We start from the raw sequence: 15,956 nt of genomic DNA on the forward strand, positions 1-15,956 counted from the left end.
CTAGAGCAGTAGAGTAAACACAACTAAACTTCTATATGTCACCAAGAGTGAGTTTGATTGGCCTTCTATTTCCTGCTCTAATAGCCATTACTACGATGTTGTCAACTTGTGATTTGTACCACACACTGGATGGTCTTAAAATTTTAGAGACAGTCAGCATTATGATTGTCTATGTCTTCCACCATGCCCTTCCCATTTCCATCCTATTAATAGTTCAAGACTAGATTCTGCATAAGTTGCAAGCTAGTGCTGCAGCATTCACGGGTGAGTGAAAACGTACATGCAACCTGTAGATCAAAGCAATAAGAAATATTTGGTTCATTATTAGTTGTTCCAACAGAGCGAACCCACAAGACAATAAGTGTCATGCCGCGCGAGGGAAATGTCTGGTGAGGTTTCTTTGATCTTGCGAATTATTTTTTGGCTCGGTTGGGGCACATCCCGGATAGATTGGACTTGCACGTGAATGTTGGATAATTGACGTGCACGCGTGGTCCACGCGTGCATACGCGAAGCAAGAATGTGTTTGGTCATCTGATACATGTACCGAAGTAGCACACTCGATCACACCATTTAGTAGCTTGATACGCCTAGTTTGGCATTTTTGTCTCGTTTGGCATTTGTCTTGTTTGGCATTTGGCACTTGCTGTCTTCTTGCGACACGTTATTATTGATTTAGATGTAGCGGTTACAGTAGACTGAAGTGCCATTTTGCATCACCACGTGAAGCAGATCCATTGCACTACCTTGGTTGTCCCTAGGCAACTACACACCAATTATTCAGTTGTTCTTAAAAAATTGGTTGTCCTGGGCGCCTGTGCTACCAATTTGTCGGACACTGCCAGTGTTACAGTACACACTCATATCACTGTTATAACGTAACAGGCACTGTCTAAAGTTGTTCAAAATTGAAATGCATGTGAATACTCTTTCTTTTCAAATCTTTAGATGTTTTCATGAAACAGGTCTGTCCAACTGTAATTTTTATTTTGCCAAGCGATCAGTTATTTGTGCCCAATACAAGTAACCAGGATGTTTTAATATTCACGTGACCATTCAAGCTTTCCAATTTCAAGTTGTTAAAGAAATAAGGACTAAGGTCTCTGTTACCAATATCTTAGTCACGTAAGCTTGTTGCCAGATAGTTGGCTTTGTCACCAAATTTGGTGACATGGCGACAGTTGGAAACTCCTGATGATCGAAATTTCCAGTAGTATTGACAATGTGGTCCTGAACTCTCCTAGTCGGCATATGCAGGAAATGCTTGGAGTTGGAGCACAGTGTGAAATATTCATACAGTAATTATTGCCATTTAGTTAACACTGTCTCTTCTTATAGTTCTAGCCCAAATGGTGTAAGAATATCAAATTGCTGATCTACAAGCAGTTTGTAAAAGATTGGTCAGGTTTTTCTTATTAGATGTTGAAACGTTAGACGATGAAACGAGCTCCAGAGACAGAAAGGAGTCTCATGACATATCTCCTCTTGATGCAATTTCAAGTGTTGTAAAGCCTACATCGTATGGTAAGCTGTTTATCAAGTCTTCCATACATACTCTACACACATACGTGCTTACATACATACATACATGCATGCATACACTGTGTGCGTGCGCACGTGTGTGTGTGTGTGTGTGTGTGTGTGTGTGTGTGTGTGTGTGTGTGTGTGTGTGTGTGTGTGTGTGTGTATGTGTGTGTGTGTGTGTGTGTGTGTGTGTGTGTGTGTGTGTGTGTGTGTATGTGTGTGTGTGTGTGTGTGTGTGTGTGTGTGTGTGTGTGTGTGTGTGTGTGTGTGTGTGTGTGTGTGTGTGTAATTTGGGCAAGGTTGAGGCACATCCCGGATGTCAATCTTCCTCCTCCCCGGATATATATTACACGTGCACATTAGACAATTCACGTGCATTGTAGGCAATTCACGTGCACAAATCGCGTGAACATCTGTGTGAGCGACAGAGTTTCGAACCTGACAGTCAGCGTCTGTTGTAGTATGACTTCAAAACTGCCTCATGTTTTAGATTCGTTCTGCAAAAGGGAAGTAGGCATCAACAGGTACAGCTTTGAATTGCTTCTGTTCATGAATTAATATTGTACATTTGCATAGAGAACCATTAATCTTCTGAACAGACGAGACTGTGCTGCATTTGACTTTTCAAATGTCAATACAGAAAGAGGAATGATCGTCAACGTCTCTGTAACGACCCAGTTCAGTATTCTACACACAAGCACGATGATGACTGGCGAGTCAGCTTGTAGAAACCTATCTAGCCAACTCGCGAACTACTGAGTCACCATCAGACAAATCAAAGCAACACCTACGCTGCAGGCTTCCTTTCTGGAATTTACGACAATCACGGGATTCATGAGTTTGCAGCAATGCGTGAAGCCAAAGAAATTGCATTTCAGGTTTTGACTATTAGTTATAGAAGCCGGGATAGTGTTATACCAGTTCAATTTATTGTTGTCAAGTTTTAAAAGTACATATAGTCTGCTATTCTTCGAACATTGCATCGGTTTCTGTACGGTTGAGGAAATGAATGGTGCAGGGAGGGTACTGTAGATACATGTAGGTACATTTGTGTGTCAAAAACCTGATACTCTTAGAGTCTATATCATCATCTACATGATAGCCGTACAACAGAAACTTCAACAGATACTCCTAGGCATTGCTTGTAAATTATGAAACTAGTTGCTGTTCTCAGTAAGAGAGGTTACAGGTGTTCAAACCTGAAATACATTTTCCACTCTGCAATTGGGTAATGTCATGTGTTACGGTAAGCAAATATCTCCCACTAACAACACATGAACTAATGAATAGAACAGCAGTTGCAGACATGTCCCTATGTGAGTTCGGAGAAGGGGGGAGGGGAGCCAAATGAACTGACCGACATCTAATGGAGGTCTGCTCGTACCTCTGTACACGACCACTCTGCATGCAATATTTGCACCAGATCTAGAAGCTGTAACTGCTGAAGTGCTGGCCAGGGTTCCAAGTTCCAGACATAGCTAGATTGATGAAAGTAGATTTAGACTCCAAGACTGCTTGCTGCATAATGTGCAATGTATACATCAGCATTACATTTATACTATTCACATTTACCAATGTCTTCCAATAGACTTGATAATTAATAAATAGATTCAATAAAAGAGAGCATGTTGAACTGACTGGGAGATCCACTAGAACACATGTAGAAAGATTCTTAGAACCGACCCATTAAAAACACTTACGCAGAAGTTCTACAGTCCTATTGTTAACAACAATGGCTAACATTTGTAATTGGTCTTATGTCTTGCCTGCAAGTCTTGCCCGCACCTGACATAATGCTTGTTGCATCCCGGTCCTCTAAAAAGTGGAAACAAAAGCAGTTAAATATAGCAGTGATTGAGTGACTGTGCATATATGAAAGCATTTGTACCTCGGTTTTTGTACCGGGTTTCACAAATTCAGAAATAGTCTCAATATTAGTCTCGATCTGGTCTTTCTTCAAAAGATTTTCTGCTAGACAACAATGCAAAAGTAGGCACAAATGCTCAACTAAGCAAGTTTACAACATTGTAATGCAATTTGGAGTTGGACTCCGCTTGTGACATCTAAATATAACCATTTTCAAAAACATTGAATGGATCCAACATTTCAGAATTCGCTATATTTAGACGGGATAAAACTCTCGTGACTCAATTGCACATGTCATTCGAACGTTTGAACGTGGGCAGTGTCCCGTCTGTAAATGTGGCGCCGTTTCTGACTGGTCTTTGCATGACATGTCCATGAAGAGGTACTTTGTGCGCGATGGTTTCTTCTTTATCCCTCTCACTAGTAATATATCGCAGATCACAGTCTGTTCGAGAGTTCACCAGAAGCAAATGTACAACACTAGTTTGGCCAAAGATCAGTCCAGAACAAGGGACTATCATATCTGTGTCTAATAATTATAAGAATCTGCAGCTCCCTGATCCTCAGCGTAGAGTAATGATGCCGAGCGAGACAGCCTGCAGACGTCTGAGTATATATACTACTCTGTTGAGTTACATGAAGAGAATTCTGACAAATGCTACCCTGCAGGCTTCCTCTTTGGAGCATTTGACCTTGGTGGTATTCATGAGTTCAGAGCCATGCACAAAGAAAAGAAAATTGCTTCACAGCTAAAGCTTTGAAATATAAATAGATTAATTACAAATTTTGCTACTAAATCAGATAGAATAGTCTTCCCATTTGCCCTTGCAGGGCCACACTCGCTGGTCAGACTGGTTTAATTAATGAACTGTGACTTTGTTGCCTTCGGCTGTTGCTTTTATGAAAGCTATGTTACCTTTTACGTTGTTAAGCACACTGTCTAAATGTCAGTAAGAATTATGTGACAATAAACGTGTTGCAGATCACAAGCACACTAATGTAAGTGCTATCAACCATATCAAAGCCAATGTGTAAACTCAAGTTGGAATAAAAATGAATAGTCAATCTCAGGGGTTTCCCTATAGCGCAGCGCCGAGGCACCGCGCCGAGCTGTGGTGATGGCGCTGTGGTGATGTCTGTATCTCAAATGATGGTTGATAAGGAATGATAAAAAGTTACTTGACGGCAACAGCGCGTAATTTTATCTTCCCAAAGCGTAATTACTTGACGGCAGAACAGCATCCAATTATCTACAGGGTTACAAGTCTGTCACGCGTCAAGTAGATTTGGGCAGATAATTACGTGTTGTGTAGTCAAGTAACTTTTGCTTTCATTGTCAACCCTCATTTGAGGTAACCGTTTACTATGTGTGAGGTCTTTATCATTCTTGTTTAGTGTACGCTAACAGATCGATTTACAGAGTGTAACCAATGAACTGGAATAACAATATAACATTTCACAGTAGTTACTCACAGGACTACTAGTATGCATAGTAAGCTGTACAAGATCTCTTATCACCTCTGACTACAACAGTACATCCCATGATAAGTTCATACTCTGACAGCATTCCAATCAGTTCAGGTCTTCAAGCAGGTGTGACATGTCTTCATATCCTACAGTGGCTTTAGGCTGGATACTGTTAGCAAAGATCTGTACCCACCAGACGCTCCTATGAATTTGTTGTGTTGTGCTAAAAGACAGTAATGCATATCACCTTGACCTAGTGACTATCCATGTGGCATGTGTTCCTACCACGCTATTATGACATTTATGTCAGTGCGACACAATAAGTCTCACAATCATTTATTAATTAAAGTTACTTCTTCTGTCTACGATAAGATCTCACTGGCTAATTAATATTAATAAAATGCCACGCTGTTATTAATTCCTGGGAAAACCCCTGAATCTATATTTGAATTCAGTGGCAGTGACTTGCCTGTAATTGATGCTGGTTCTAACATGAACTGAAAGTCAGTAATGCCCAACTAGTGAACGTTTCCTTGCACGCACACAAACAGATAGACAGACACAAACACAAAAACAAATTCACACACAACAATACAATACAATATATATGAGTTAGAACATGATCGGTGAGACAGTATCACAAATATTCCCTCAGACTCAAGGGCTTGCTGAGAATAACTAGCCGAGGCTAATTGTTGAGGGAAGTCCGAGTAGTCGAGAAGAACATTGTGGTACTGGCGATCACTCCATGTTCTAAGTCTTTTATTGCATGTTGCCTCTCTTGCATGCTACGTCTCTCTTGCCACAATCTATTAACAAACATATTGAGGTATAAAGTACCAAATATGAATGATTTTCCACTTTGGGGTTTATGTATGTGACTGTACTCAGATGTAATCGACCTGTGAAGTGACGTGTGTCTTTGATTGATTGACGTGACAACTCCCCAAGGGAGGAACAGAAAACAATGAAAAGTGTCCGTACCACTACAACACACAGGTGTTGTTAGGTGTATTGCATCACCGTTTCAATGTGTATTGGCCCAATACGCTTTAAAAATAATGCTGGCAACGGTAGGAACACATGTACACTTGACAACAAAATACAATACAACACACACACACACACACACACACACACACACACACACACACACACACACACACACACACACACACACACACACACACACACACACACACACACACACAGACACACACACACACACACACACACACACACACACACACACACAGACACACACACACACACACACACACACACACACACACACACACACACACACACACACTCACACACACACACACGTGCACACACAGGGCATGTATGTATGCATGTATGCTTGCATGCATGTAAGTATGTATAAAACATGCAGCTTAATTACTATACGATGAAGGCTTTAACACACTTCAATTGCATAACTGTCATGAAACTCCTTTCTGTCCTTGCTTCATACAACTAATGTGTCACCATCTAATAATAAGAAAAATCTGACCAATCTTTTACAAACTGCTTGTAGTTCAGCAGTATGTTATTCTTACGCCATTTGAGCCAGCAGAGACAGTGTTGAATGGCAGAAATGTACAAAATATACAAAATAAGTGCATACAAACATTTGTGGATGTATGTACGCTACTGGTAATCATTTATCAATGTTGCTTCTATCCAATCAAAAGTATTGTGTAGCCTCATTTATCTTGTATGGTCTGTAACAAATACTTAAAATGCATGTAGACTACCACCTGTAAATATCAACCAATCATAAATTAATGTCATTGGGACCACAGTGATACTATTGCCTTCTACTGTACAGGTACTGGTAATATTTATAAATTTACTATAAATTTACTATAAATTTACTATAAATTTACTAGCTCACATTTAGATTGAAATTAAACATCAAACTTTATAAATTAATTTCTAAACAAAATACTAACCTAAATACCTAAATCTATGTACTTTAACTTTAATTCATATTTTATTCTAATTAATTAATTAATTAATTAATATTAATTAACAAAATGTACAAACCTTTGCCATTTTGTATGATGATCACTGCATCACGTAAAAATTTCCTGGAACCAACAGTTTCTCGAGAAAGTCGATTTATTCAAAGAAAACCGAGTGTAGCAACTAACAATCCCCCTATATAAAGCTATTGGTTCTCCAGCCTCTCTTTTCCATAACCACTGCGGCTCGCCCACTGCGATAACTGCTCGCAGACAAAGCGCAAGTCATACGACCTGTTAGCCTAGCAACACACTTAGTCATGATTCACACGAGCGCGTGCCATGCGTGCACAGTGAATTATCCACCGTGCACGCGCAAGTTCGATTTAACCGGAATTGTAAACCGGGATGTGCTCAACATAGCCTAAAAATAATTCGCGCCCTGTAAGTAACACATGTCTGGACATCGAGGCAATGAGGTCAATTTCTGTTGTTCTCTTATGTTGCTCTTTGGCAACGTCCTACGCTCTTCCAACAACAGACGATCTGCTCACAATCGAAGATCCTACGTTATTTGAGAGCGAGACTCATTCGCATTCAACTCGACCATTTTGGTCACGCCCACGCACTGTACACACAGACAACGAGAAGTTGCACTGAGCAGATTGGTGGGTCGAGAACACTCAGTACAGAGTCAGAGACAAATGGCATCCGACACTGCAACCATTCGGCGTCTTCTACTGCATCAACTAGCTGCACTTGCAACGAGGTCAACCCTCCACATCCGGATCTTCAAAATATTTTATTCAATAATTAGTTATAATTATATTTGTATTTTTGTTTTAAAATTTTTTATTAAGTAATTATTTATAGATATGTTATATTTTTAAATATTTATGTAATTAATAATTAATTGTTTATATTTAATTTAAAACATTGCACTTCATAATTTATTATTTCAATGTTAAATTTAAGGTATTGTAATAAATAATTAATTTTTTATTTTAAAATATTTATTTAATAATTAAGTTTGTTTTATTTAATAACTAATTGCTTATATAGTTATATTATTTAATAATAAAATTATTTACATTCTTATTTTAAAATATTTTATATTTATTATTTATATTTTAAATCTTTATTTAAAAACTTTAGTATTTATATTTTTGTTATATTTAATAATTAATTATTTATATGTTTATTTAAAATATCTATATTTTTATTTTAAAAATATATATTTTTTAAATATTTTATTATATAATTAATTATTTATATTTATAATTAATTAATTAGTTATATTTATTATTAACTTTAAATATTTTTTAGTTTTAAAAAATATTTAATAAATTATCTAAATTATTAATTTTATTTATTTAAATTTATTTTCTAATAAAAAATTTATATTTATATTTTAATAAAAATATTTTATTTTATATTTAATTATTTATATTATATTTTATATATTTATTTACTACCAATTAATATTTATATTTTATGCAGTGTTGTTTCAGTTGTAATCATTTCTGTAGGCATCTCATAATGCCAGTGCTGTGTTGTCGTATGAAAATGTGGAGGATGATTGACCCCAACTTGACTGTCGCTATCAGTACAAATCAAAACAACAATGCGTCAACAATTTTGGACGGTACATTCATTGTCATAGCAATTAATCAAATTTAATAATTTATTATGAAAGACAGACAGACAGACAGACAGACAGACAGACAGGCACACACACACACACACACACACACACACACACACACACACACACACATTGACAGACAGACAGACACACGGAAAGATACAGAGGGACAGACAGACAGCTGCAAAGACAGAGGGACACACAGACCTCTGCATAGACAGAGGGACACACAGACAGACACAGAGAAAGACGGATATACTGACAGACAGAAAGAAAGACACAGGGAGACAGACAGACAGACGCAAAGACAGACAGACACACAGACAGACACACAGACAGACACAGAGAAAGACGGACCCACAGAAAGACAGACAGACAGTCACATAGACAGACAGACAGACAGACAGAGAGACAGACACACAGGCAGAAAGATTCACAGAAAGACGGACAGACACATGCACAGACAAACACACAGAAAGACAGACAGACAGACAAACACACAGACAGACAGACACACAGGCAGACTGACTGACAGACAGACAGACAGACAGACAGACAGACAGAAAAACAGACACGCAGACAGATCAGTTAGACAAATGGAGATGCAACCACATGCAGTCTTACGTAGCCATACCACTGAATTCTTATTTGCTAACTACCTTAAATTTACTAACGTGGCTTAGATATATGCGAGGCCTCACTGGTCTCTGTGTGTTCATATTAGTGACGTTCTACTGTAGGTGGAGAGCAGACATCATTTTTTAGTTACAAGTATTTGCAATACAGACATTGGCATAATTATGGAGCCACCCGGAGCATGTGACTTAGATTAAAAATTATTGGACTTTCTCAGACACTGCAAGTACAGTGCCTACAGCAACAGCTGCACTTTTTAGTAACTAAACAAGTCATAATGGTGAGGTAATGGCTCTGATTGTGCCATCCACATGTCTGAGAGTGGAGGTGATCATGTGAGACCTACATGACTGCTTCTTGCTGTCAGTTCAACCATTTTGAAAGTTAATTAATAATGAATATTGTTTTCAAAAAGCTTCTAAACAATAAAATGACTTTGTCTATGTCAGAAAACATACTCAAAGATTATACGTTTTAGTTTACTTGCATATTGTGAGTCTACTCTCATCTGCTCTTGTGACATCACAACATGAACGGTTTGGACACAGTAATGCATGGTGACTGGCGTTGGTTATTCTGGTCATTGTTAGTCTTTTGTTGCTAACGGTTGTCAAAGCGTCCAATCAGAACAATATAAATACTCAAATAGCATGATTCGATGTAGAATCAGCGGATCAGCAGGTGTATTCCTAACTCTGCAATGTTTTGTTGATTTCCATGCCTCAGCTGATATGGAGATGGCTACCGCTCTGTAACTATCTTTACTTGCTTAGTTCTTGTATTTGTCTATTGGCAGTTTGTATTTATGTTCCTCTATCTTCTCATTGATATATTTATCAGCTAGAAACAATTCAACAAGAAGAGACAGACTGATAGTTTGGTAAACAGATGAAAGACGAAGAAACACCACATGAGACTGAGAAGATAGTTACAGTTAAGATAGATACAGTTAAGCATAAACTGGCAGTCAATGTAGAGTGAATAAACTAAAGACATAAATATAGGATGAGAGACATGGGGACAAAGAGATAAAGGCTGTAAAGGCAGTTAGACAGTCACAAACACAGACATTGATACAGAGAAAACCATTACAAACGTGCCTTGGTCTGCTATATAGTCGTCATTTGACAACCTAGGCTAGAACGTCATTCAGTTGTAAAATTTAACTCGTCAAATGATGACTTGACGACCAACTTCTTAGCCGTAGCACCTAATTGTTATTGACAGACATGGGTACAAAGAGGCAAAGTTTATAATAGCATGTAGACAGTCACAAACACATACAGACATGGTGGAGGATGGACATACACACACACACGCACGCACACACACACACACACACACACACACACACACACACACACATGCACACACTCGCGCGTGCACATGCACACACACAGGCCCACACACACACACACACACACACACACACACACACACACACACACACACACACACACACACACACACACACACACACACACACACACAGAGAGATGAACAAAAACAGAGAGACAAACAGGCAGACAGACAGACAAGAATGCAAACAGACACACGAACAGATCAATTAGTACACAGAGACAGGCAAGTTAACTTTCAGATATAGGGATGGTGAGATAGAAAGACATATGCAAAGATATACAAGCTTATAATGTACAAGCTCCAACGCCCGGCTTCGCCCGGGGGACAACACATGTCAGGTGCTTCTCCTTTCCACTTCATAGTGCCGCAGTTGACACACACGTTTGTCATAGAGCCAATACAACACGGAAGTGGAGAAAAGACAGGTCGCCTTTATAGGTACAGATTATAGCATTAATGATAGACAGACAGACAGACAGACAGACAGTTGTGATGTCTTCCTCTACCCAAATTGTCTATTCCTCTTTACCAACATTGTTATCATGGATTGTACACATCTTTACCTCGCGTCAGGCTAGGCGTCTTCTATGGTGGCCATGCACTTTGTGATGTCCATCCATGTTATCCGGGAGACAGACAGAGTGTTCAGTTTTTTGCTTTTTAGTTGTCATTGTAATGTAGTGTATCGTGCTTTGCTTAATTTGATTTAGCCTGTAATAGTTCTGATTTATGAAAATATAATACCATTGACAGACAGACAGACAGACAGACTGACAGACAGACAGACAGACAGAAAAACAGGTCGCCTTTATAGGTAGAGATTATAGCAGAAAGTATCTAAAAATGCGTTTGATGCTTGGAGAGGCAGAGGGGGTGTAGCCAGGTCACGTACAGTTTGTATAGAGAACCGTTTACTGTCACTAATTAGCCGTGGTGTAAGTGCTTTTACCGTTTAGTAGCAGCCAGACAGAATTCTCATTCATAGTTATATCCCGTACAATTGCCATTTCTAGAGCCCGCTGATTTTTGGATTAACGATTGGTTGAAACCATTTCGACTTGGACGTTGCTGCCGTTGCGAGGAACAGGTGTATCGAACTTGGCATCTATTCGACACGTGTCCAGTTTCAAAAAATCCCGTTGATTGGATTATTGATCCCGTTGAAGCCATTTCGACAGTCCCGTTGCGGAGAACAGGTGTATCGAACCTGGCATCTATAATTTCGACGTGAATCCCGGAACGTGCAAGTCACGTGCAATACTTACCCGGATAATCCGTTCCCCGTATATGACGAATGCCGACTCTCGTCATTTCGACAGTCCCGCTGAACGTCGTCTGTTCGAAGACGTTGCTGGCGTTTCGGGGAACAGGTGCATCAAACACGGCAGCTCCGTATCTAACAAAGTCACGACGCGTACCGACTGTCGTCATTTCGACGGTCCCGCTGAACGTCGTCTCTTCGAAGACGTTGCTGGCGTTTCGGGGAACAGGTGCATCAAACACGGCAGCTCTTCGACGGTCGCAGACTGGCAAACGACTGTGTGCGTATTTTTTCGAGACCCGGATATCAGCAAGAATATCTTCCTTTTCCCGACGTCACCGGCAATAGACGACACGCTCGGCGCGTACCGTCCGACGTCGGGAACGGGCAGTCTAAATTCGGTGGAGACACGATGCGCCGTTCCGGAGATATTCGCGCGCGAGCGGAAGCGAGCGCGATCGGCGGGAAACGGCGTCGTCGTGGGAGAAGTCAGGAAGACGACCGCGGTCTGACTTTCGACCTGAATGAATTCGGCGTGCGCGAGCGAAATTCGGCCGAGATCGGACTCGCCGTCTTCGAGAGACGCTCGTACGTACGGACACACAGACAGACAGACAGACAGACAGACACACAGACACCTCTCCTTTATATATAGACAAGCTCCAATGCCCGGCTTCGCCCGGGGGACAACACCCGGGGGACAACACCCGGGTAATAGTTTAATGACACAAATTATTGATTTGCAGACACTGTTTGCTATTAATGACAGACAGACAGTACAGAAAAACACACAAACAGACAGACAGGTCGCTTTTATAGGTAGAGATTACAGCAGAGAGTATCTAAAAATGCGTTTGATGGTTGGAGAGGCAGAGGGGGTGTAGCCAAGTCACGTACAGTTTGTATAGAGAGATCTTTGTAGATTTCCAAACTCTCTGGTCTAGAGTGTTGGTTATCATCCCTGTGCAAAAAAAAGTTGCAATCACAGCACAAACCAATTACACTAACTTATGCCCTTGTCAGTGCAACCCAAGCCAGACCACGTGGAGGTCAGGGCATATACTGGCTCAAAAAATTGGTTGAGACATGCTCAACCTGGAGCTCTCGCTCCGGTGGTATTTGAACGTTATGTACCTGCTTGATGTCTTCAGCATAGGTCTCTTTGAGAAATTGATGCATCACCAGCTGCTGCAGCCGCCAAAACGGTCTACTTTGTCCTGTTTGTTGCTGTGTGATACATATTGTCTACCTACCTTTTAGTGCATTATTGTAGTGTTTTGTCTGTTTAGTCGTTAGTCATTAATGTTTATCTAATTGACCATGTGTGCATGATTAAAAGCGGTGTCTTGAATGTTCAGTTGGGCTGAATGTACAGCCATGCAAAGGCACAGTCTGAGATGTCATGGAGTGCTTGCACACTCCTATTAACAGTCAACCTCTTCTAAGCTAACCCTGGTTCAGTCGCTGTTGGCCAGCATCATAGGTGATGTTGGGCATGAATGCCTGCAGTGAATATAAAGATGATCATCTTGTCGACAGCACTTCCTGGTACACTACGTTTTTGGTTTTTCCTTCTTTTGCCAAGAAAGTTAGTCCATGTTTGGAGGCAACTCTAGAAATGCCAACATAAAGCTGTCCATGGCTAAAGGATGGCTCGTGTAGATCTAGCCCTGCCACAGCTAAGGTCTGCCCTTGTGCCTTGTTAATAGTCATAGCAAAGCAGACCTTAACTGGAAACTGAAGTCGTTTGAATTCAAATGGTAGTCCAGTATCACTGGGAATTAGTGGTATCTTTGGCAGATACACGTCCTGGGCTTTATGCGGTCCAGTAGCAATAGTTGCTTCCAGACAGTTGTTCATCATTCTCTTTAGTATAAGACGTGTGCCGTTTGCAATCCCAGGAGCCAGATTTCGAACAACCATTAGAGGAATTCCCACCTTTAGAGCCAGTTTATGAGGAGGCATACCAGCAGGTTCCAGGGAGTTAAGAAACTCCGAGGGATAGTGTACTGCATCATCATCTCTGACCGTATCAATTGATTTATAGATCTTTATCTCTCCAGGAAACAGCTGAAGCATCTCCCAGTTAATATCACGAATGGAGACATTGTGTGGTGCGAGAATAGCTCGTTGCATTAGCCATTCGAAGTCTTGGTAGTGATGTTGCAAGTTTGGGTACACTCGCTCTATCAAGGTCTGAGGAGAGTCGGTAACTGTGCCAAGATCTTCTGGAATGAAGATGGTATGACGTCCTTCAACTACCGGTATATGACCGTTCCCAACTCGCAGCAAGAGACTTGCAAACTCAGCAGCGTTGGCGTCACCGTAGAGATAAGCTCTCATGTTAGTTGTCAAAGAATGTGTTTCTACGTGTTGCCATAAATGTGATGACTTGATGCAGGCATCAATTTCATTGGCACGTGTACCTCCTCGAATGACTGGTAATGTCTGACGAAAGTCCCCAGACAGGACAACTAAGATACCGCCAAATGGTCTTGAGGACTGCCTTAGGTCTTGTAATGTGCGATCTAAAGCCTCAAAAGCTAGTTTGTTAGCCATGGTTGCCTCGTCCCAAAATATAACGGCACATTCCTGTAGGAGTGTAGCTTTTGATGAACCTCGCTTGAGGTTGCACATAGGAAGGTCTGTGGTCATGAGATTAAGCGGTATCTTGAATGTTGAATGTGCTGTCTTCCCATTTGATAGTAGCTGTGCCGCAATGCCACTGCTGGCGACAGCAAGGGCGACAAATCCTCTTGATCTGAGGCGTGCCAGGGAAAGGTTAATCAGGTAGGTTTTACCTGTGCCACCTGGGGCATCAATAAAAATAATCCCTCCTTGCCCATGGTCCACCATATCTGTAATGCGAAGGTCAATGTTGCGTTGGTCAATCGTCAAATTCGTTTCATTTTCGTCTACAAATTGTTGCAGTGCTTCTCTGTCATAAGATTTTTCTCTAAGTAGGTCAACTGTCAGTCTGTCTTCATGTCCCCTGTTTACAGGCGGCAGTCCGTACTCTTCAAGTTTCTGTCCACTCATCTGCTGTACTAATTCCTGTAGTCGAAAGAGACACTCGTTGTACATATCATCACTATAGTCCATGTCAGGCTGTCGAGCTTCCCTCCTACACTGATGCAGTATGTCATCAGTCATATCATTTCGATATGCAGACCATATGGCAAGAGGGTCAGCAACATCACACGTGGTCAATATAACAGCAAACAGAGCACGTAGTGTAGATGCTCCGGCTCGCATGGCTGCCTCTTGCATGGCCATGGCCCAATGCAAGTCTTCTTCCAACAAACCCATGCAGTTACATGCTTCGCGAAAAGTCTGGCACTTTCGTGCATCAATCGTAAGCAAGTCATCAAAAGAGCAAGGTCCCCGCTTATGGTGAAGCAGAAGGCGTAAAAAGAAGCATTCCTGTTGCTTAGGATGCACGGCGTACACTCGACCAATGACCTCACTTTTTTTAAATGAAGTTATTTGACCATCACTGTAAACAGCTGTGCCAAGCCTTCGAGGGTTCCACGTTTTGGTGCCTGAATGAAATGTGAAGTACTCGGGCACATTTACATAAAGCAAATTTTGAACAAACCTCTGGTCGGGCGTAGCAAGCTGGTCAAGATCTGGACGATACCGAGCGCAGAGATCAAAAAAAGCTGTCAACGTGGTTTTAGGTGGACGTTGAGCAAGAGCAACAGCATTTTGATCATTGTAAACAACCCTCTGCCCATTTAGTAGGTGGACATGAAGGTTTGTCACTGCTGGATGACGATCGTGAATGGTAAAGTTCAGTATTCTCCTGTTTGATGAGTTCCTTTCTTTTTAGGTTAAAGACACGTGCAATTAGGTCTGGACGATGTTGTGCTGTCTGCATGGGCAGCAGTTCATCAGTGATTTCTTTCCAGCCGGGATTGCACGTCATTGTGATAAAAAGAGAAGGCCTACCAAACTTTCTAACATAGCACATGGCATCCTGTGTACGTTCATGCATGTACCGTGGTCCTCCAGTATAGGAGCTAGGTAAGATCACCGTCTTACCGATGTTTGTTGGATCTCCATCACTTGCCAGAAGTGCATCTCTCAACTCACCATATTGTTCAGCTCGAAGTTTTGTTTGCTCTCGCCGAAGGAAGCACAGCCGTTCGGTCTCTATTTTGGCGTACATGTCAACAACATATTGTTGCATCAGTCTCTGACACCGTAGCAAGATGTTAAAGTC

General features: G+C 41.0%; 1 protein-coding gene across 1 annotated transcript; it reads right to left on the reverse strand.

The window, feature by feature from the left end:
* Positions 1–10,997: 10,997 nt before the first annotated feature.
* LOC134198251 (uncharacterized) lies at positions 10,998–14,305 on the reverse strand. The gene is made up of 2 exons (XM_062667610.1): positions 12,866–14,305; positions 10,998–12,692 (listed from the first exon to the last, which is right to left on the reverse strand). The coding sequence occupies exon 1, from the start codon at positions 14,288–14,290 to the stop codon at positions 13,256–13,258; it is 1,035 nt and encodes a 344-aa protein (XP_062523594.1). The 5' UTR covers positions 14,291–14,305; the 3' UTR covers positions 10,998–12,692; positions 12,866–13,255.
* Positions 14,306–15,956: the final 1,651 nt, after the last annotated feature.

The sequence above is a fragment of the Corticium candelabrum genome, chromosome 2 (genome assembly GCF_963422355.1).
Source record: "Corticium candelabrum chromosome 2, ooCorCand1.1, whole genome shotgun sequence".
Lineage (NCBI taxonomy): Eukaryota > Metazoa > Porifera > Homoscleromorpha > Homosclerophorida > Plakinidae > Corticium > Corticium candelabrum.

Excerpts from the sequence above, each read along its gene's own strand:
- LOC134198251 (XM_062667610.1), bottom strand. The coding sequence starts at position 14,290 with ATGGCTAACAAACTAGCTTTTGAGGCTTTAGATCGCACATTACAAGAC.